This window comes from Cricetulus griseus, chromosome 2, assembly GCF_003668045.3.
Source record: "Cricetulus griseus strain 17A/GY chromosome 2, alternate assembly CriGri-PICRH-1.0, whole genome shotgun sequence".
Classification (NCBI taxonomy): Eukaryota; Metazoa; Chordata; class Mammalia; order Rodentia; family Cricetidae; genus Cricetulus; species Cricetulus griseus.
This window is the reverse complement of record NC_048595.1, coordinates 385758939-385781038: the sequence shown is the minus strand read 5'-3', so window position 1 is coordinate 385781038 and position 22100 is coordinate 385758939. Positions and strand designations below refer to the sequence as shown.

The 22100-nt window shown below is 42.6% G+C and overlaps 1 protein-coding gene across 1 annotated transcript in view; it reads right to left on the bottom strand.

Moving 5' to 3' along the window:
• Mov10l1 (Mov10 like RISC complex RNA helicase 1) overlaps positions 1 to 22100 on the bottom strand; it is a 67317-nt gene that overhangs the window by 31638 nt on the left and 13579 nt on the right. The window contains exons 6-13 of the mRNA XM_027397849.2: positions 18309 to 18452; positions 17440 to 17666; positions 16891 to 17014; positions 14412 to 14606; positions 8593 to 8707; positions 4135 to 4312; positions 3780 to 3850; positions 1477 to 1568 (exon numbers count right to left, since the gene is read on the bottom strand). Of these exons, the coding sequence (XP_027253650.1) occupies positions 1477 to 1568; positions 3780 to 3850; positions 4135 to 4312; positions 8593 to 8707; positions 14412 to 14606; positions 16891 to 17014; positions 17440 to 17666; positions 18309 to 18452 (1146 nt within the window). The remainder of the gene's footprint in view (positions 1 to 1476; positions 1569 to 3779; positions 3851 to 4134; positions 4313 to 8592; positions 8708 to 14411; positions 14607 to 16890; positions 17015 to 17439; positions 17667 to 18308; positions 18453 to 22100) is intronic.

Genomic DNA, 22100 nt, shown 5'->3' with positions numbered 1-22100 from the left:
TAAAAATTACCAGTAAACTAGGAATCCCTCTCCAAGGTCTGCTAGAAGGATACATCAAAACCTTCCATGTCACCTTGAACTCCTTGGTCGAAGGAAATACAAAGAGCAAGCGATTGGAAATTGGGAATACTGTTTACAATAGTTTTAGACTTTAAAAAAACAGGGCCAGGAGTAGTGGTGCACAGCTTTAATCCCACCATCTAGGAGGCAGAGACCGGTCGATTTCTGTGAGTTTGAGAGCTGCCTGGTATACACAACAGAGTTCTAGGCCAGCCAAAGCCATACAGTGAGACTCTGTCACCCTGTCTCAAAAAAAAAAAAAAAAAAAAAAAAAAAAAAAAAAAAAAAGGACAGGCTGCTAGCAGGCATGGCATGGTGGTGCACACTTTAAATCACAGCACCCAGGAGACAAGGTATGTGGATCTCTGAATTCAAGGACAACCTAGTCTAGAGAGCTAGTTCTAGGACAGCAAGGGCTATACAGAGAAACCCTGTCTCAAAAAAAGGGGGGAGGAACATGCCAAAAATACAAAAAACTACAAACCAAGAAGTACATGTTACTAAAAGGAAACCGAAGAAATAAGTAAATGAAAGGAGAGATTCATGTTTCCAAGGACTAGATGACAATATCCTAATAGCATCAACTTTCCTCAAACTGACCAAGAGATAAAAGACTACACTTAGAATTCCTCAGAAACACTTGATTGATTAGAAGCAGCTGGGTCCTCTGAAAAGGGCCCCACTGTTCTGCCCCCAGGTTTTAGCACCAGATATAACAGCGGGTGCAATAAAACCACAAAACTGGACTTCTCCATGGGTAGAAAGAGGTTTATTGTAAACATAAAACTGCTGTATGGCTATCTCTCTAGAGGTAGACAGAGAAGAGCCAGAGGCACTGGGGGAATCCAAAGCTGCCATGGCTACTTCTCTGGAAAAGAGAGAGTAGCAAACTGGCAACTGCCAGAGCTAGCTCTCAGAAGAGCCAGGAAGGAGGCTAGTGTAGGGGCTTGCAGTCCAGAAGAGAGAGTGAAGTGGCTTTGATATGTACCACAGATATATGGCAACAAAGAACCACAAGCCCCATCTACCAGAGGCAAGGGAGATAAGCGAAGTGGCTCTTCCTGGCAGGCAGAAATCAGTTTCACAGGTTTCTGAGACCCCGAAGTGAAGACTGTTTTTCTCTCCACCATCAATCCTTCTGTTTTCCCTGTCAGCATGTACCCTGAGCTGGCCCCAGACTGTCATTTTCCCTGTCAGTATGTAGCCTGAGCTGGCCCCAGACTGTCGTTTTTGGGCCATAATCAGTGCAGCTGCCTTTTGGGAGGTTTGGGACCTAACATATAGATTACCCACAAAGCACAGGATAACTATCAAGCCATCTCTTGCATGCTCATGGAAACTTTAACTGATTCAGTCAAGGACAGAGCATCTGGGAAGATGAAAAAAACATGTTTATTAAACTCACTAAAACCTTACCTATTGTATGTAAACTCCACATCCATAGGTTCAAAGTTATACATTTGTTCAAATCCTGGATTAAGTTTAAGAGTTACATCTTCTTCATGAATCTAAAAAAACAAATGAGTGATTCAACTTCTACACACTAGACTGGACTTCATGGGACAATCTTGCATCTATATCTGGCAATACATCATGAAAATATAATTCACAGATTTGAGCCAAAACTTGGTATTGTAAGTACCTGCAAAATTAACTGAAAGTGAGTAAATCATTCTTAAACTACACAAACAGGGATGATGACTCCATTCACATCAGCAACACTTAACCAGTCCCTCCCTGTGCCAAGTACAATGATAATACTGCACATAAGATTCAAAAGAGATCAACCTGCCAACAACTCCAAGTCATCATCAGCGTGGTGTTACCAAGTTAAAGCCGCCACAGAAAATCACTCAGGACCCCCTTTCTAGTAGTAGAGGGAGAAATAAAGCTGGATCCTGCATTAAGTGAGATCTCATACTTTCTCCTGAACAGGAAAGAAAGGAACCCTCTGATGACACATGGGCAAAGCTGCCAAGGAACCCAAACATCCTTAGGTGGAAGCAGGGCTAAGGCCGTGTGGCTTCCCCAGGCTCAGGCCTGATACTGTGCAAGGTCAGAAGTTGTAGTGACAATCAGGACCCTGAGACTGTGGGCAGGAGGAGATGTACAGTAAACACTGGGACAGACTGTCACAGAGTCCTCCCATTCTCAGAAGATGCTGCCACAGTCCTTTCCCAGGAAGGTCACACACACACTCAGAGGCTTCTGAGTTACCCAGAGATTACAAAATATGAAAGGGAATCCACAACCTAAGTCACTAAGCAAACTGAGACCAAACTACTAAGAGTGAGGCACCATGATCCTCAGCAGCCTAAGATACTGTAGACTGACTTGATCTTTTATCTAAAAAGCTGCAAATGAAATAAGGAAATGGAAAGATGCATAAAAGCAAGCACAAGGCAACTTAAAAACATTAGAACAGTCACAGTATTCAGAAATAAAGATAAGAGGGGTACTGGGAAGGCTGCAAGTAGAACAGTGTGTGTTCTCTAGAGTCCTAGTTCCTTTTATGTCAATCTGACACAAGCTAGTCATTTGAGAAGAGGAAACCCAAACTGAGAAAACACCTCAGATTGGTCTGTAGGCAAGTCTGTGGGACATTTTCTTGTTTAATGATCCATCAGGGAAGGCCCAGCCCATTATAGGTGGTGGTGCCACCCCTGAGTAGGATGCCTGGGTGATATATCAGACTGAGCAAGCCATGAGAAACAAGCCAATAAGCAGCATTCCTCCATGGCGGCTGCTGCCTTGACTTCATGCATTGGCTTCCTCTTACGATAAACTGTAAGCTGTGAGTCAAATAAACCCTTTCTTCCTCAAGCTGCTTTTGGTCTTGGTGGTTTTGTTTTATTTTTTAAAAAAGATTTATTTATTTATTTTGTATATAATGTTTTGTCTACATGTTTGCCTGCACACCAGAAGAGGGCATCAGATCTCATTATAGATGGTTGTGAGCCTCCATGTGGTTGAACTCAGGACCTCTGGAAGAGAGAGCAGTCAATGCTCTTAACCTCTGAGCCATCTCTCCAGCCCGGTTATGGTGTTTTATCACAACAACAGAAACCTAATTAAGACATGTAGCACATCCTTGGCAGGAAGAGTCTCTGTGGTCAGTTGGAAGTGGGTAGCTCTCAGCAAGGGCTCAGTACCTGAGTCTTCTCTCCCCAAACTCTCCAAATTGGTTCTCCTAATAGGGCACAACTTTTCAAGGCCCTGCTGGCTGGAAGATGGCAAACTTGACTTCAGCATGATAAATACTTGTTTCAGATGTGGCTTCTTTACCAGCTACACCATCTGGGCCTCTTAGAAGCCTTCTGTGTCAGCTTGTGTATCCTATCCTATGCTCTAGCCAGAAAATTGATGCTGAGACTGAAGCAGGCACTGATTGGGCAGCTGACTTTATGGAGCAGAGCATCCTACTGAATTCCTCAGCACCACACTTGAGTTCATCCTCCTCCTGAGGATCCTATCTGCTAGCTCTTCTAGATCATGCCCACAGTGTCCAAAGATGTTTCAATGCAAACATGACTTACAAGTAGTTTTATATAGTTGAAAATTATACTTTCTTAGACAGGAAGTTCCCTTTACACCACAAAAATTGCTCAAAGATCACTGTATCTTTAAATTTCCCATAATATAGACAAAGCCACTGGAATTCCTTCTGTGAGGGTGGGTGAGTCAGTCTGACCTTCACTCTTTGAGGAGTGTCATCTCACCTCCATGACATAGCCGATATATTCAATGACATGTCCATTGTATTCTTGAGATTTTAAAATCAGTTTGTCACCTAGGTAAAAAAATATTATGCATAAACACAAAATCATAAATTTCCTGTTTCCTTCTGAAATCAAGTCTTAATGAAGTATAATACAATATAAAATTTCTATCTGCTTCTTAAAGATAACGTGTAACAAAGAAACATGAATAACATACATATTAGATGATTTCCTTTTAAGCAAATGTTGCTTCAAAAGACAGAAATGGGAAAATCCAAGTATGTGGCCAGTTAAAACTACTTTCCCCCAGTGTGATCTTTCTGCTGGTCCCCAGGTAACCCACAGTGAGATCTACCTGCATAGAGGGAAGGTCGGCTCTCAGCAAGCCCAGGGACCTCCAGAACCAACAGATCCCCCTTCCTCTTCAGGACAACGCCACTCATGTTATACTCCTTCAGTTCTATTTCTGCATGGATCTCCTCCAGCCATAGCAGAGTGGAAAACTTCTCCTTATAGTTTGACATGTTCAAAAGCTAAAAAAAAAAAAAAAAAAAAAAAAAAAAAAAAAAAAAAAAAGAATCACCCAGTCTGTGAAGACAGAACAGCACCTCCCATTTCTATGTCTAGGGAACAAGCATGCTTAGAGTCCAAATGTCTAAACCACTTACATCCAAGAAATCTACTCCAGACAGGATGACTCAGGGTTAGACGTTATGAACCTGGTCAGCATACCTCCAACCTTGGGCTTACGGAGAACCACAGCACTCAGGATCTTCATTGGCCAAAACATCTACTCACTACTATAGTCTGGGTTCTCAGCCAACTCTGTTGTCCCCAATCTTTCTGTCAGGTCTTTGAGCTTATTCTAGAAAGGGCAGTGTAACTTCTATAGGATGTTTGTGAAGAGCATAGGCTATCCATTGGCCTAGATATAGTGCAAAAGGACACCTTCCTTCCCATCTGAAATAACTGTAAAAATATCTAGATGAAATTATAAGTTCCTAGAAACATAAAAGCTACCAAGACTACACCACAAATAAACAATGCAATCAGATTAGAACTGGAAACTGGATCAGAAACCAAAAACTTTGAACAAAGGAAATCCCTGGATCTGGTGGTTTCATGAGGAAATTCTACAAAACATATAAAGAAATGGCAGAAATCCTCTTCAAAATTTTCCAAAAGCCCTAGAGAATATTGTATAATTCATCCTAAAAGTTCAGCATTACTCTGATATCAGAGTCAGAAAAAGTTGGTTTTTTTCAAGACAAGGTTTCTCTGTGTAGCTTTGGAGGCTGTCCTGGAACTCACTCTGTAGACCAGGCTGGTCTCAAACTCATAGAGCTCCACCTGCCTCTGCCTCCCAAGTGCTGGGACTAAAGGCGTGCGCCACCACCACCCAGCAGTAAAAGTCTTTATAAAGAAAGAAAAAGCATATGGTGCACACCTATAATTTCATCACTCAGGAAATGGAGACAGAAGGATTACAAGCCTGGGCTGCATAGTGTCACAGTGATGTGAGGGCATGGGGACGAAGAAGAGGAGGAAGAAGGGAAAAGAGAGGTAAAAGAAGAAGAAACAGGGAGGGAAAGAGAGGAGGTAGAGAAAAGGGCAGGAGTGAGGAAGAGAGAGTGGTACGTCTCTCAGTTACTCAGAAGGCTAAAGAAAAAGGATCCTTTTGGTTCAGGAGCTTGAGGCTATCCTGGGTAACATAGTATGACTCCACTCAAAACACAATAAACAACTTATCCAACCATACCTCCCTCTCCAATACAGACCAATATTTCTTATGAGTATTGGTACAAGGACTGTCACTAAACACTAGCAAACAATGCAGTAGCATAGGAAAAGGATTATTTATACACTATGGTCAAGGGGGTCTGATTCTTAGGAGGCAGGGATAGGTCAACCTATGAAAATTAACAAATATAGCAAATTGCTTAACAGAATGAAGGCAGAAAAGCATATGATCATATAGATACACAAAAAATATCTGACCAAGTTTAGCATTCTCTCATGATTAAAAGAATCACCTCAGAGTAGGGGAAAACTTTCTATTGTCAATACAATAAAGGTAGATCTTTAAAGTCATACTCAGTGATGAAAAACTGAAAACCATTCCACTAAGATTGGGAACAAAACAAAGATGTCCATTCTCACCACATCTACTTATTTCTAGAGGTCTTTGCTATAGCAATTAGTTAAGTAATTAGTTTTTAAGCAGAAACTAGCAGAGGAATGCTGCTTACTATCTTGCTCCTCTGGCTTGCTCAGCTATCTTTCTTATACAGCTCAGGCCTACCAGCCCAGGGATGGCAAGCACATTGGGTCCTCCTACATCAATTAGCAATAAAGAAAATGCCTTATGGGTGGAGAGGTGGTTCAGAGGCAAAGAGCACTAGTTGCTCTTCCAGAGGACTGGGATTCAGTTCTCAGCATCCACATGGTAGCTCACATCTGTCTGTAACTCCAGTCCCAGGAGATCCAATGAACTCTTCTGGCCTCTGCTGACAATGCACACAGACTGTCACAGACATAGATGCAGACAAAACAACCCATACATATTAAATAAACACGTTAAAAAACAAAGAATGAGGGGCTGGAGAGATGGCTCAGTGGTTAAAAGCACTTGTTGGCTCTTTCAGAGGCCCCGAGTTCAATTCCCAGCAACAACATGATGGCTCACAACCATCAGTAATAGGATCAGATTCCTTCTCCTGGTGTGCATGAAGACTTATATACACAAAATACATGAATAAATAAATCTTAAAAAAACAAAGAAAGAAAATGCCTCATGATATGCCCACAAGCCAATTTGAGGGAGCCAATTCTTCAATTGGGGTTCCCTCTTCCCAAGTGACTACGGATTACATCACGTTGACAACTGAAGCTAAGTATGACAGGAAGTGTTGTGAATGTAAAGTCATCAGTGCTGAGAAAGCTTTGCATACACACACTCAAATGTAGAAGTATGTTTGAGCTACTTCAGGAATACTCAGTTCCTCTATGCATGTGTTCATGTAGGTGCATTTGCCTGTGTTGGGTACATGTAGAATCTAGAGACTGATGTCAGAATGTCCTCAGTCACTTCTGTACCTTATTTTTTTTAAGGTTTTACTTTTAATTAATTAATTAATTGGGACAGGGTTTCTCAGTAAAACAGCTCTGGCTGTCCAAGAACTCACTCTGTAGACCAGGCTGGCTCAAACTCAGAGATACACCTGCCTCTGCCTCCCAAGTGCTGGGATAAAAGTGCCCGTCTTATTATTTTTGTAAGTACAAATGTCTGCCTGTATGTATGCAAGTATACCAAATTCATGCAGTTCCCAGGGAGGCCAGAAGAGGGCATCAGAGTCCTTGCAACTGGTGTTACAAAAAGTTGTTGAGTCCCATAAGGTGCTGGGAACCAAACCCAGGTCCTCTGCAATAGGAACTACTAACTACCAGGGCATCTCTCCAGCTCCTTTCATCTTATTTTCTGAGACAGGTTCTCTCACTGAACCTGGAACTCACCATTTTGGCTAGCCTGACTGGCCAGGGAGCCCTGGAATTCCCTTCTCTATTCCTGGCCCTGTGGTTAGACATGCCCTGCCATATCTGTGTTTTAAGTTAGGTGATGGGAAAATGAACTCAGGTCCCCATGGGTGCATGGCAAATATCAAGCCATCTCCCCAGCTCTCATTTTTTTAAGTGAAATTAAAGTCATCAACTCAAAAAGCAAGTTTTAAAAGCAAATATATTCTAACATAATATAATCCAAAGCTATACTAATTTGAAACATATTTGCTAAGAAATAAGGTAGAAAAGTATTAAAAGTCTTTGTTTCCCATAATTAAATCATTATGTTTCTGATGTGCAGAAAACTTTATCCATACAGTAAACAACGTTGTCATTCATAACATGTAATAGTCTCAAACCTTCCTTATTCTCAGCTGCACTCAAAATTTGAGGCATCAGCCTCTGAAGGTTCTTCATGCGGAATGTACTGCTTGCTGCTACAAATGCCTAGCATTCCAAGATTCCCTCTGAAATCTATGTAGAAGCCCGTGAAAAGCTTAAATTCTGTTTGCATAGACACCTATCTCTCTCTCTAGCCCATACATTCCCAATTGGATGTTCCTCAAACAATTAGAAACTGCATAGCAAATACTTTCCTGGATAGGGCAAACTTCCCATCCAATGCCACACCTTAATTAAACCTTTGTTTTCTATACTTCTCTGCAGCCTCTGAACTCAGAGAGGTGGTGCTCCACCTTCCTTGCAAGCAGTGTATTGCTCTTTCCCTGCCTGCTCTCCCGGCATCCCTGGCAAGAAAATTTCAGCAAAGGTCATAGGTCTTCTTATGCTAAGGGACAATGTGGGACACAAGCAGATCCTGTGGTGTTGACTGGCATCTCCATCTAGAGCTAAGCTAAAGGATCTGACTCCATAGTCATGTCTGTGCCCCACTGCTGAGTTCAGAAGTGTTGCACTTCCTGTGTTGGTTCATACACAAGTCTTACCAGAGACTCGATTTTCAATGCTCCTTCACCTAGCACCAGAGCTGTCCACCTTTAGTATGGAAAGGTCATAGTAGACCAAGGACACCTAGCAGAGTAGAAGGCTGGCTTGAATCTCCCATTCCCACTCCTCTTCCTGAGCACCCTGAACACCGGGTCATATATGAAGGTGATTCTCTCTTGTCATCCTGAAATTCCTAGTTACCTATGGTGCAAAGTACTGACAAGAGATCTGAATACAATGACTCACCCTGTTTTTTTGAATTGCACTTTAGTGGTGAGTAACACCCCACAGTTTTCTGATGTTTTCCTACCTCTGCAAGAAGCGGCTGGAAAGTCAGGATGTCAATTTTCTGTTCCACACATTTTTTTAGTCTATCTGGTATTGGATACTGTGGAAGAAAACTTGGAAGTTGTCGCCTTGAGTTCCTTAAAAGAAAAAAAAGTTAAATCAAAAGCAATTCTATTATGTGTATATAGAATTGGGCAGGTGTGTATACACTTGTGTAGAGGCCAGAGGATAACTTTGGATGTTGTTCTTCGGGTGCATCAAATCTTGATTTTTTTTTTGAAACCTAAGATTGCCTGATTAGGTGAGGCTGGCCAGCAAGTGAGCCCCAGGATCTGCCGTCTCTACTTCCCCAGTGGTGGGATTATAACATGGCACACCATAGTGACTTGCTTTTTTATATGGGTCTAGAGACTGAACTCAGTTTCTCATGGTAGCATAGAAAGTACTGACTGAACTAAAAGTAATTCTCAATCCAGACTTTTACATGTTTATGAGCATCTCTTATGTACAGTGTAGGGGTCCAGAAATGTTTCAGATTTTCTAGGTTTTTTTCCCCAGTTCTGGTACTAAGCCCAGGGCCTCATACTTGCTACAAACTCTTACCACTGGGGTACACTTCTAGCCCATTATTCTTCACTTTTCAATACTTATATAGATTTTACCAGTTATAGATTTTTCTGAAATGCAACAAAGTCTGAAACTTGTAGGTGAGGTCAACATTCAGACACTTTCAGATTTCAAAAGACCTCAGGTTTTGGGTTAAAGATGTTCAATGTGTATGAGGCATTTCTCCTTAGATATTCTGTCCTGCTTCAGAAAGGCTAGATTTCATTAGTTCATGGAAACATCTGACGGGGAACCAGACTAGGCCATGCTGGGTTCAGGATCCAGCTCTGGCTTGGCACTCTTGTCTCTGCAATAGAGCTGGGCAGAGCTATACAAGCTGTAGGGAACCAGACTAGAAAAGTCCCAGGAGCCTACTGGAAATTTGAAGACAGTTTGTTTTAACTTCTAAGGAGCTAAACTCATATTACCACACTTTTAGTGAAAACATGAGTACTAGAAACAATACTGTCACATCACCAATAAGATGATACTTGGAATCCAGGCAGTGGTGGTACATGCCTTTAGTCCCAGTACTTGGGAGACAAAGGCAGGTGGGATCTCTGTGAGTTCGAGATCAGCCTAGTCTACAAGAGCTAGTTCCAGGACAGGCTTCAAAGCTACACAGGAAAACCCTGTCTGGAAAAACAAAAAAGAAGATACTTGTAAGGGGCTAGAGACATGGCTCGGTGGTTAAGAGTGGCTGCATTTCCAAAGGACCCAGGTTTAATTGCCAGCACGCACATGGAAGCTCACACCTGTCTGTACCTCCAGGGGATCTGACACCCTCACACAGACATAAATTCAAGCAAAACACCAATGAACATAGAATAAAGGTAAGTTATTAAAAAAAGGAAAAGTGTATTTTCAAAAAAGAAAGAAAGAAAAAAGAACACACGTGGTAAAAGCTGCCCTATGTGGCCTGCTTCAACCGTTCTGCTGGTTCTCGGTACTATGTTTCTCTGAAGAAATTTGTGTTCATCCTTAAGCTTCTGCCTTCATCTAGTTAGCTACATTCAAATTCACAGCAATTCAGTATCCAGTAAGATAAAAAAACCAGAGTAACAGAAATTATAAAAAAAAAAAAAGGAAGAAGAGAGGAGATATAATGAGGACAGGACAGGCATCTCAGCCCCAGGTCCCCCTCTTCAGCCTCTGATGCAGTTTGTGCTGAGTGGAGGGAGCAGAGGTAAACTCCCGGTCTCTCCACTTCATCACAATATATATATTGTGTCCTGTACAGTGGGTTCTTAAGAACTCTGCAGGTAGTCTGTGTAACTCTGGGTGGAAACTCTGCAGTCTATGACGGGACTACCCAACAGTACTGAAAGCTGCTGCTGCTTAACTCAAACTTAGGGCTGTGTTCATCTCTGCAGCTGTAGGGTACTCATGAAAATGGACATTTGGAAAGCAGGGACACCTAGTAAATGCTAATGAACTAATTGCAAAAATTACTGAGATATGGAGGGATTAAGACAATCAACATACCTACAGCTCTCTGAGTTTGAGACCATACCTACAGCTCTCTGAGTTTGAGACCAGCCTGATCTACACAGTAAATTCTAGGGTAGCCAAAAATTCACAGTGAGACCCTGTCTCAAAGACAAAAAGAAACACAAAAGAGTTCTTGCTCACATAGAACAATGGAATACAAGAGAGAAGCCAGAAATGAACTCATACAGCTATAACCATTTAATTTTCAACAATGGTATAAAAAATACAGCAGAGAAAGACAGTCTCTGATAAATCATGGATGTGGGGGTTATATGTACAAGATAGATCTCTACCTCCTGTTTTCTACAAAAATCACTTCAAAATGGATCAGAAATCCTGTGGTAGTTTGAATGTAACTGGCCCCCATAATCTCTCAGGAAGTGGCACTATTAGGAGGTGTGACTTTGTTGGAGTGAGAATGGCCTTGTTGTCACTGTGGAGACAGGCTTTGAGGTTTCCTATGCTCAGGATACCACCCAGTGTCTCAGTTGACTTCCTGTTGCCTACAAAATGTAGGATTCTCAGCTCCAGCACCACATCTGCCTGCATCATGCTCCCTGGCCTAATGATAATACACTGAACCTCTGACACTGTGAGACATGCCAATTAAATGTTTTCTTTATAAGAGTTGCTGTGGTCATGGTGTCTCTTCACAGCAATAAAAACCTTAAGACAGATTCTAATGTAAGACCCACAACTCTGCATCTACATTTCAAGATACAGGCACTGGTAAGTGCCTATGACTTTAATAGCTCAGTAAATAGTAGCAATGCTTGACAGAGTTGCATGGAATTAAAAACTTTTATACAGCAGAAAATACAACCAGGGTGAAGGGACAATCTGAAAAACTTTACCAACTAACAAGAAATTAAAATCTAGAATATATAAAAACAAAACAAAATCCTCAAACACCAACCATAAAAGTAACAACAGTGGGGGTGGTGGTGGCACACGCCTTTAATCCCAGCACTTGGAAGGCAGAGGCCAGCCTAGTCTACAAAGAGAGATCCAGGACAGCCAGGACTGTTACACACAGAAACTCTGTCTCAATGTCCCTCCACCCACCCCCCACCTCCCCCAACCCCTGGCAAAAAAACCCAACAACAACAACAACAACAAAAAATCAAAACCCCAAACCATCTGGGTCAGTATTTGGGCAAATGAATTAAATAGTTTTCAAAAGAAATACAAATGGCTAGTGAACATGAAAAAATGCTAAATTGCTCAGAGACTCCATCTCACTATCTTGATGACAACAGAGGCCAGAGAGAGCCAGTGAGATGTGGGACCTATACTGCTGTGTTATTATGAGGTAGAGCAGTCACTAAGGAGGTAAGTACAGAGACTCCTCACAAAACTAAAACCAGAACTACCACAGGAGTTACCCCAAGTCTGTGTCTAAAGGACTCTAAAACAGCACACCACAAACACTTGTGCATTCGTTTATTGCTTCAGTACTGTCCTCAGCAGCTAAGATATGGAATCAGTCCAGATATCCAGCAACTGTTGACTGGAGAGGGTCATAAATATTCACATAAGAGTTTTATTCAGCCATAAAAAGAAAAACAATTATGTTACATGCTGAACCTGGATGAACTGGAGATCATTATCTTAAAAAAAAAAAAAAAAAAGGAAGGCGGGAGGGAGGGAGGGAGGGAGGGAGGGAGGGAGGGAGGGAGGGAGGGAGGGAAGGAGGTAGCAAGCCAGGCTAAAAAAGGAAAAATTTCTCTCATATGTAGAATGCACATTTGTAAACATACACACATACCCTGTGTGAAAGCAGAAAGGAAACTGTATGTGTAGGAAAGGGTCTAAAGGAGAAGGAGAAATGAAATACAAATGGGAAAGCAGAGGCAGACTATTGGAGGATAGGGGGCAAAGGACAGATGATGAGCATACAGATATTATCAAGGTATAATTATCTTTATGTTTAAAAATATCACACAGAAACTCATTATTTTATACACTTATTTTAAAAAATGAAAGAGAGCTGGGCATGGTGGTACATGCCTTTAATCCCAGCACCTAGGAGGCAGAGGTGGGTGGATCTTTGAGTTCGAGGCCAGCCTGGTCTACAGAGTGAGCTCCAGGACAGCCAGGGCTACACAGAAAAACCCTGTCTCAAAAACAAAAAACCGCAGCAATAACAATTTAAAGAGGTCTACTGCAGTACATGACCGCTCCCTGATAGCTACAACAGGGGCATGACAGAGCACTGGGACTGACTGACCTTGAGAGTCACTATGCAGGTATGAGACAGCTGGGAGTGAGTGGCTACCACTGCCCAGACTGCCAGGAAAGCAATGGCTTATTCTAGAGCAGTGGGTCTCAACTTGTGGGACAAGACCTCTTTGGGGACTGAACGACCCTTTCACAGTAGTCACCTAAGACCATTAGAAATCACAGATATTGGGGGCTAGAGAGATGGCTAATATTCTCAAGAAACAGCCAACAGGGTATTAGAACACTTGTACTTGGTCTGTATATTAGCTTCCTCTTGAGCCAGCTCTAACTGGACAGTGTGAGAAACTAGACTATTTGCTCTCATAGTTACCATTCAGTCATCTGCACACATGGTAGCCTGTCACTCCCTTTCTGGGCTTTTCCCTTGGCATGCCCCTGGAAGTGAATCCTCACTTACTACTGCTCTGGGCCAGAAAAACTATGCATTTCATGTGCTCTATATGACATTTACTCCTCAAACCACATGTGGTAGAGACTATCACTTACAAATGAGTTAAGGCACAAGGAGGTCAAGAAACATTCCCAAAGCCACACAGCTTCTTGGTCACAGTGCTGTGATTCAAACAATGGTCTAAAGAAGCATGGTGTCCACAGTGCCTTCCAAACAATGGTCAACGACAAGTTCATCAATCCCATAATACTGTCTGCTAATACTTTCTCCTTTCAGTCTACAATTTGGTAGAAGTTCATCATCCTTTGTCTTAGACTGTTACTGGGTTAACATGATCTGAAATCCAGAATTTTCCATTAGAGAAATACTAGTCTTACCCTGATGGACTGTGGGAAGCACCTGAGTCAAACCCTCAGTAGTGACAAAGATGTGGTAATGTCTTCAGTACCCAGGACAAAGCCATTTAACACACTCACACATGAAGGTCTCGTTTTTTGGGGACCAAACTTAGAAGAAATATGTTTCTCAAAAGTTTTATGCTTTGTTTACTTCGACAAGAAGAAATAATGGACCTAACCCAGGCAGAAACTAGGTCATCCACAACTTTCTATGCTCAAGTCACAGATTTCATTGTTGAATGGTATCAGATCTTCCAAAAGGTTTCTAGTGACCAAGCAATCCTGGGGCCCAACACAATTCTGGGAATGGTCTAAAAGCCACACCGGCCAGCACAGCACAGATCTGCTGATGGTGCAGCAGGGGCATCAGAGCCAGGACTGCCCAGGAATGGATAGCAGAAACCAAGAGCCAATCCATCCTGGCTTCAAAGTTGCCAGAAGATATGCTCAGGAAAAGCAGAGTCAAGGGTGCACAGGGCCTAGTTTGCATAGACAGTGGAGGTAACATACACAGACTCTGCCCTTGCAAGTTCCATGGGAATACATCCTGCCCCAAGAACAATTATGAAAAGAGATTCAAACACCTGCTTGCCCTTGTCACCTCCTTAGCTGAGGGTGGGGTGGAGGGGGATGACATGTCAGCTGACACCTCAGTCTTTCCATAACATACAAAGCTAACACACAGAAAATCACAAACTCATTGCATGGTACCTTTTCTGTGTGGTCACAACAACTGTAGTCTTTGCAGACACTAATGTCTGGGAGCTTTTAGGCTTTTTCCAAGAAAATGGCTCACGTACGGCGATTAACGCCTCCTCAGCACTCACGACGTTCACTTCAAGATGTCGCCCAATGAGAAAGTTGGAGAAACACAGCAGAAGGAGCTCTTTGCAACGGCCAGGGTTTCTAGAAAGGAAGGAAGAAAGGGAGGGAGGGAGGGAGGGAGGGAGGGAGGAAGGAAGGAAGGAAGGAAGGAAGGAAGGAAGGAAGGAAGGAAGGAAGCAAGGGGAACAAAAGAAGAAATTTAGTCTTAGTTATGAATGAAGCAGATTCAATCTGATTCCCTTTCAGTATTTGAGGAAGTTGTAAAGCTGTAAGTAACAGCCATGCTGACTACTTAGTAATTTTTTTTTACACAAAAGCTTACTTTATAAAACAAGAAATGTAGCATTTCCAAGTGTGATGGTGATTCCTAGCTGTCAACGTGGTTAAGGTCTACAATCACTAGGGAGACAGGCCTCTGGGGGATGCTTACAGATGTTATTCTTGGTTAGACTGATTGAGTGTCCATTTCCTGGGATAAGATTCTGAACCATATAAAAAGCAGCAAGCTGAGCACAGGCATCATGCTTCTGCTTTGACTGTGCATGCAATGGTACTTCTGCCACCTTGAACTGTGAAGCAAAGCAAACCATATTGCCCTTACATTGCTTTCACTGGGCTATTTTTTAAATCATAGCAACAGGAAAAGTAACTAATACAGAAAATTGGTATGAGAAGTGGGCCAATGCTTCGATAAATCCTACCATGTGGTTCTTAGGCCTTCAGAAACTTATGTGGCAGGAATGTGCAAGAGTTTGATACTTAAGGCTACAAAATCCCTAGAATGCTGGAAGCAGGGCTTAATGGGCTATTCAGTCAGGATGGAAGACAAAAATGCAGAAAAAAGCATGGAGGCCTGGCTGATGAGATTTCAAAACGGAACAAAGAACTGGGCTAGAGGTTATTTATGTGATATTTTGGCTAAGAATCTGACTTCATTCTGCCTCTATCCTGAGAACTTGAGTAAAACTGAATTTAAAGATAAAGGACTTCTTTGTTCGGCAAAAGTCTTCAAATAGGATAGCATTCAGGATGATGCTGCCAGAAGCTCCTGATGCTACTGAGATGTCTTTGCCATGAAAGAGTATACTCTATTGTTTTGTTTGAGACAGGGTCTCTCTGCTTAACCCTGGCTGTCCTAGAACTCATTATGTAGACCAGGCTGGCATCAAACTAACAGAGATCTGCCTGATTCTATTTCCTGAGTACTGGGATCAAAGGCCTACACCACCACACCCTGCTAGATTATAACTTAGAACTGTGATTCAAAATAAACCCTTTATTCCCTGTACTTTTTTTTTCTAGGCATTTTATCATGGCAACAAGCAAAGTAACTAATACATCAAGATAAATTCAGAGACTTAAAATAGCCCTTTCTGTAATTCTGAAATTCAATAGGGAAAACATTTTCAGTATTTCCAAAATCAAATAAAACTTCTAACTATGTGACTAAAATGGCACTGTCCTTACTTGATTCCTCATTTCCAGTTATGGTACACACACTAACCTCTGCTTTCTCAATCTAATTACTCCTGTTATGCCATGGCTAAAACTTAGCTGTCTCATTTTACATGGGTGACTCACCTACAATCTGATGGGTTTGAAGCAAGGTAGTCAGATCAAAAAGATTTAAATGACTGCCAATGAAAAGGAAGCCTGGACCCAAATGCTACCTTTTGAGCAGCTCGAATGGTAGTGGGGACATGAGGAGAGAGAACAGGAAAAGAGAGTTGAGGGAAAGGCTGGGGACTGCTATCTGGTTGCAGCCAACAAGGTGAAGAAGCAAAGTGGGGATACGGCTTTCCAGTCTGGGCTCACCCTTCTTTCCCCTCCACCTCTCGTTCACTACAGTGTCTTGACAAGATGCCCAAAGGATGAGAGAGGAGCATAGATGGACTGAGATCTTGGGGACAGCAGGACACAATGAAATTAGCTCAAGATGGCTACCATCAGAAGGACTCAAAAGCAATGGAGGGAGCTTACATCTAAATGGGTCATGAATACTACTTTCTTTGTAAAGATGGAGTTAGGCTGTCTGCTGAAGATGAGCATGGATCATATTCTAGGTGGACATTTCTGGACCAATTCTTGTCTGTGATTTGGTTCCATCAGAGACAGGAGTGAATGTTTTAAAAACAGCCAGGCAGTAGTGGCTCACACCTTTAATCTCGCTCTAAGGAGGCAGAGGCAAGTAGATCTCTATGAGTTAGAGACCAGCCTGGTCTACAGAGTGAGTTCCAAGACAGCCAGGGCTACACAGAAAAACCTTGTCTCAAAGAAAAAAAATTATAAAAGCATCACAGATGACCCATGAGAGAACCATGCACAAGTACCCCACAGGAAGCTCTTGCTGGCCCCAAGCACATACTTGGCATCACACGTGACCACAATGGAAGTTTTCTCCCCTGGAGGAATGGGGCCCCCAGGCCCAGGCTCCTGTTCCTTTGATGTATTTCCTTTTTCTCTACTTTCTTCTTCACAAGCACAGTCATCTGGGGAATGAAATTTAAACCAACATTTAGTGGGGGAAGATAATTTATTCCTAACAATGTTAGGATAACACACACACACACACACACACACACACATTAGCTTTTGCAGGTGGCTAACAGAACAGGGAAGCAGGGGAGGAGGAGGTACCCATAAGACCAGCCAGGGCTAGGGAAAGGTCTCTGGCCCTGGCCATCTCCCTAGTTGAGGACTTCCTGTATCTCCTAAAGCACACACTGGTCTGTGTCAAGCTGTTTCTGTCCCTGTTCTAGCCTGAAGACTGCAGGGGTACAAGTATCCAAATTAAAAAGATATCAGGCATCAAGCATTGCCAGGCCACAGGGCAAACTCTAGACTAACTCATGGGCCACAAGGCTGGTTCAGGCTTAGTTCCTGGACCTCATGGAGCAGCAGTTGCACCGTCTACCTGGAGAGATTTCTGTGTCGTTCACCAGACTGTTCTCTGGTATCTCATCAGTTTTGTTGTCTCTCTGATGATTCAATGAATTAACATTTTCACCCTCAGGAACAGAAACAGCAGCTTCCCCTGTACAGGCCTTGCCTCTGCCCTGTGGCTCAAATCTAAACTGTTGTGCTTTATCCCAGCCAGCCAGCCTGCAACTGACGAGGTCCTGAGAAATCTCTCCTTTATTCCTGGAAAAAAGAAAAAAAGACCATGGACTGTGTCAGGACTTCAGAGCTGCGACACTACAGTCAACTAAAATCACACAATTCAATGTAATAAACTATGCCTGTAAACATCTTTACAATGTTAAGCTTGAAGGGCATTTTACAGTAAAATTTGTGGAGAGGGTGATATAGCCTGTTACACAGGCTAGCCTTGAACTTGCAGTAATTCTACTGCCTCTGCTGCCCCAGTGCTGGTGTTGTAGGCATGAGTCGTCATACCAGCTTGAGGTGAAATTTCTTAATATTCATTTATTCACCCAATCATTCATTTATTCTAATACATGTATGGGCATGTGCCTCAGGGTGTACTTGTAGAGGTTGAAGACTAACTCAAGGGAATTGGTTCTTTGCATCTTCCTTTACATTAGGTTTGGGGGACTGAATATGGGTTTCCAGGCCTGCACAGCAAGTTCCCTTACCCAGTGATGCAACTCACCCAGTAATGCAACTCACTAGCCCAAGGGGTGAGATTTTTTTTATAGACTTTCAGAGGGAAAGATAAACAGGTACCACACAGTTGTTTCTACAGAATATCTTAAATCCCAGTTTAAAATCAACTTGTATTCCCCCCACCACCTGTTACCTGAAACTCTAGGACATACTTACTCTATCCATATCACCATTGCCTTGCTTTCTCCTTCCTTCAGTGTTCCAAAACTGGTCATTCTTGTAACTTCAATATCACCTTTGTTTATCAGTAAGAGGGCTCCATAGGGCTCCTGAGGGTCCTCACCAATAGTGGCAGTATCTCTGAAGTAAACATCAAACTGGGTCAAGGTGCTGAGGCCTCCCTGAAGTGCTGGCACCTCTTCCTCACCTTCCTCCCACCTCCCTGGAGACCAACTACTTGATAACATGACAGAGAGGTCAGTCAGGGACTCTACAAGCCTCATAATTTTTCAGGTTATCTCACAATAGAGCATCACAAAACTCCCAAAGGCTAAAGGCAAGGGGTGAAACAGGTGGCATCTGACCTATTCCTAGAGGTCACAGTGCTGAGATTTCTGCTCTCCATTGCCTCTAAGACTATAAGGGATGATGTTGGGAGGAGGAGAAGAGGCCCTTGCATTAAGAGAACTTGTGTTTGGAATTTTTTCCTTTGCTTTTAAGTACAGCTAAAGGCTACATGGCTATGTTTCCTTTATAGTGGACTGCATATTTAACACTGGTCCTATAAGATTAAGATGGATATGAAAAGTTACCACTGCCTAAATGTTTCATTGTTCTTTTCAACACTTCCACTTGTCCAGATGTACAACTAACACTGTTACAGAGCCTGCAGTAATTGGCACAGGAGTACAACATGTAGGCTTGTAGCCTATGGCAATATATAACTGTACTCTATGATATATGCGCAACCACTAAGCTGCCTGACTAGTAACACATTTCTCAGAACATATATGCATTATTAAGCAAAATCTGACTGTATGTGAAAACAAATCCATGGGAAGTATTGCTCTTCAGGAAAAAAACTTCATTCTCTCAAAAAGGAGTCCTCTGCTTCTTTATGTCCACATATTCAGTGATCCAAGCATGAAAATGGGCAGTATGTCCTGGCTCCCTAGCCCCAGAAGCTTCTACTCCATTATCAAGAGAGAATGGGCATTTCATGGAGCAGAAAAAGAACTTCAAGAATTCATGGTGTATGGACAGGTGATACAGCATGAATTGTAGTACGTAGGGAGCTGAGACAGAAAGATTGCTAGTTACAGACCAGCCTGGGCTACATAGCAAGATCTTACTACAAAACAAAACAAAACAACAAAATGTATGGCTTTAGGAGAGGAATCGGGGCAACATGTGTGGAATGAAGGAGACATACCCTTCAAGTTGCTATGACATCCATGTACTGTCAGACTCACTGGTCATGCATGGGCATTGCCCCCAAGCCCATGGAGAAGAATGTTAGAGCATGGAGGGCTGAGTCACAGACACAGAGCTGAGGCCCATCAAGACACAAAGGTTGGGTCCCAGTCAGTAAACCAGCCTGCCTTATTCTGTACTCTAAGGCTCTGCAGATGGACATGCTGAGAGAAGTGAGAGCCATGTTTTGCTTCTTCTCCAAGAAAGTAAGCAGAGTCCCATGAATGAGAGAACTGGGTTCCAAGCAGCCAAAGACAAGTATCTTCCAGCAGGAAGAGGCTGTGGCATCATTTCCAACCCAGCATCATCAGCCCACCCTCCACACTTCATCAGACTGCTGCCCATCAGCTTATGTGGGGCAGAGCTGTCTCATCAGACACTAGGCTAGGTGCTAATGTGGGGCAGGGAAGGAGTCAAAGAACTTTTCCTCACAGAACTGGTATTGTATTGAGGAGGCAGGACAGTGAATAGAATAATGAAAAGCATCTAAGGAGCCTTCTAGTGGTAATTGCTACAGGCACAGAAGACAAGGAAGCCCAGAAGGCAGAGGTATAGCTGCCACATACAAACAGATACGGGGACCACACTGTTGCAAATACAGGCACAGAAAAAACTTAGACACAGGCTATCCAGTCATTGTATGAACCTATTATATCAGGCCATGGTGGCACATGCCTTTAATTCCAGCACATGGGAACCAGAGGCAGGCAGATCTTTGTGCATTTGAGGCCAGCCTGGTAGTGCCAGGACAGCCAGAACTACACAGAGAAACCCTGTCTCAAAACAAACAAACACAATGATAACAATGAAATAACCAACTATAGCAGGCTGGTTTACACACACACACACACACACACACACACACACACACACACACACACACACACACACACACACACACACACTTTCTTATTTTGTATGAGTGTTTTGTCTGCCTAACTGTATGTGGATTACATGAATGCCAGGTACTCAAAGAGATCAGAGGAAGATACCAGATCTCCTGGGACTAGAGTTACAAATAGTTGTGATCTGCCATAGCGTGCTGAGAATTGAAACAGTCCTTTGCAAAAACAAGTCTCTTAATCACCGAGACAACTCTCCAACCCTCAATACATATATAATAATAATGTAAAGACAACAGATACAAAACAAAAAAAAATGATGTTGGACATGCTGGCGCACACCATTAGTTCCAGGAGTTGAGAGGTAAAGGCAGGGCCATATAGTGAGACACTGTCTAAAAGAAACAAACAACAGCAACAACAAAAGCTGCCAACAACAACAACAGACTTCATATAAAAGTTGGGCTAGAAATGTAGCTCAGTGGGTAGAGTTCTTACTTAGTATGCACCAATCTCTGGGTTCAGTCCCTAGAACTGCACAAACAATATGACTGCATATGACCCTTAATTCCAGGTTTTAGGAGATAGAGGCAAAAAAAAATTCAAGGCCATCATCAGCTACATAGTAAGTCTGAGGCTGCCTTAAGATGAGATGCTGCCAAAGAAAATAGGAGAACAGAAAATAAAGAATAAATAAAATTACAAAATGACAGTTATTACCACGGTTTAAATCATTTGTCCCTTACAGAACTCATGCTGAAATTTAATCTCTACTATGAAGAGGTGGGATGCTGTCCCTCCCCAAACCAAACAAAGCAAAGCAACAAAGAGGTGGGACCAGACAGCACTTCTGAAGGCTAAGAATGGGTCTGTTATATAAGTCAATTTGACTAGGGTGTTTTCTTTCTCTCTTCTCCCTCCCTCCCTCTCTCCCTCTCTCTGAGACAGGGTTTCTCTGTGTAACATTCCTGGCTGTCTTAGAACTTGCTCTGTAGACCAGGCTGGCTTTGAACTCACAGATATCTGTCTACCTCTGCTTCCTAAGTACTGGGATTAAAGGCATGTGCCACCATTGCCCGGCTGACTAGGGTTCTCTTAATATGCAATGTTTTGTGTTACCTTAGACCCTGCTGGCCAGAGGCCATTTCTGGATGTGGGGGTACAGCTCAATGGTAGAACGTTTTCCCAGCACATTTAAGACTCTGGTGTCAATCCATAGCAATATGGCCAGATGGGGGAAGAGAGAGGAAGCCCTATCATTAGATGCAGCCCTTGATCATGGACCCAAACAGTGAGCCAAAATAAACCTCGGTCTCTTGTACCTTACCCAGTCTATGGTAACTTGTTACCAGCAATAGAAAATGAAGACAATCACTACCAAGAGTAAGGATTAAGGGACTCTTGGGGCTGAGTGTAGTGGGACACACCTAAAAGGAGGAAGAACCAGGTGAATCTCTGTGAGTTTAAGACCAGCCTGATATACAGAGAGAATCCCAGGACACCAGAGCTACATAATAAAGAAACCCTGTCTAAAACACAAACAAAAAGAGACCCTTAGAATTCTACCTTCACTCAATCACAAAGACAGAAAACTCTTCTTAACCAGCAGTAAATGCAGGGCCTGGAATATCAACTATTCTGCCTTAGTAAAGTACAGTCATGCATGCTAAAAATAGGAATACATTCTGAGAAA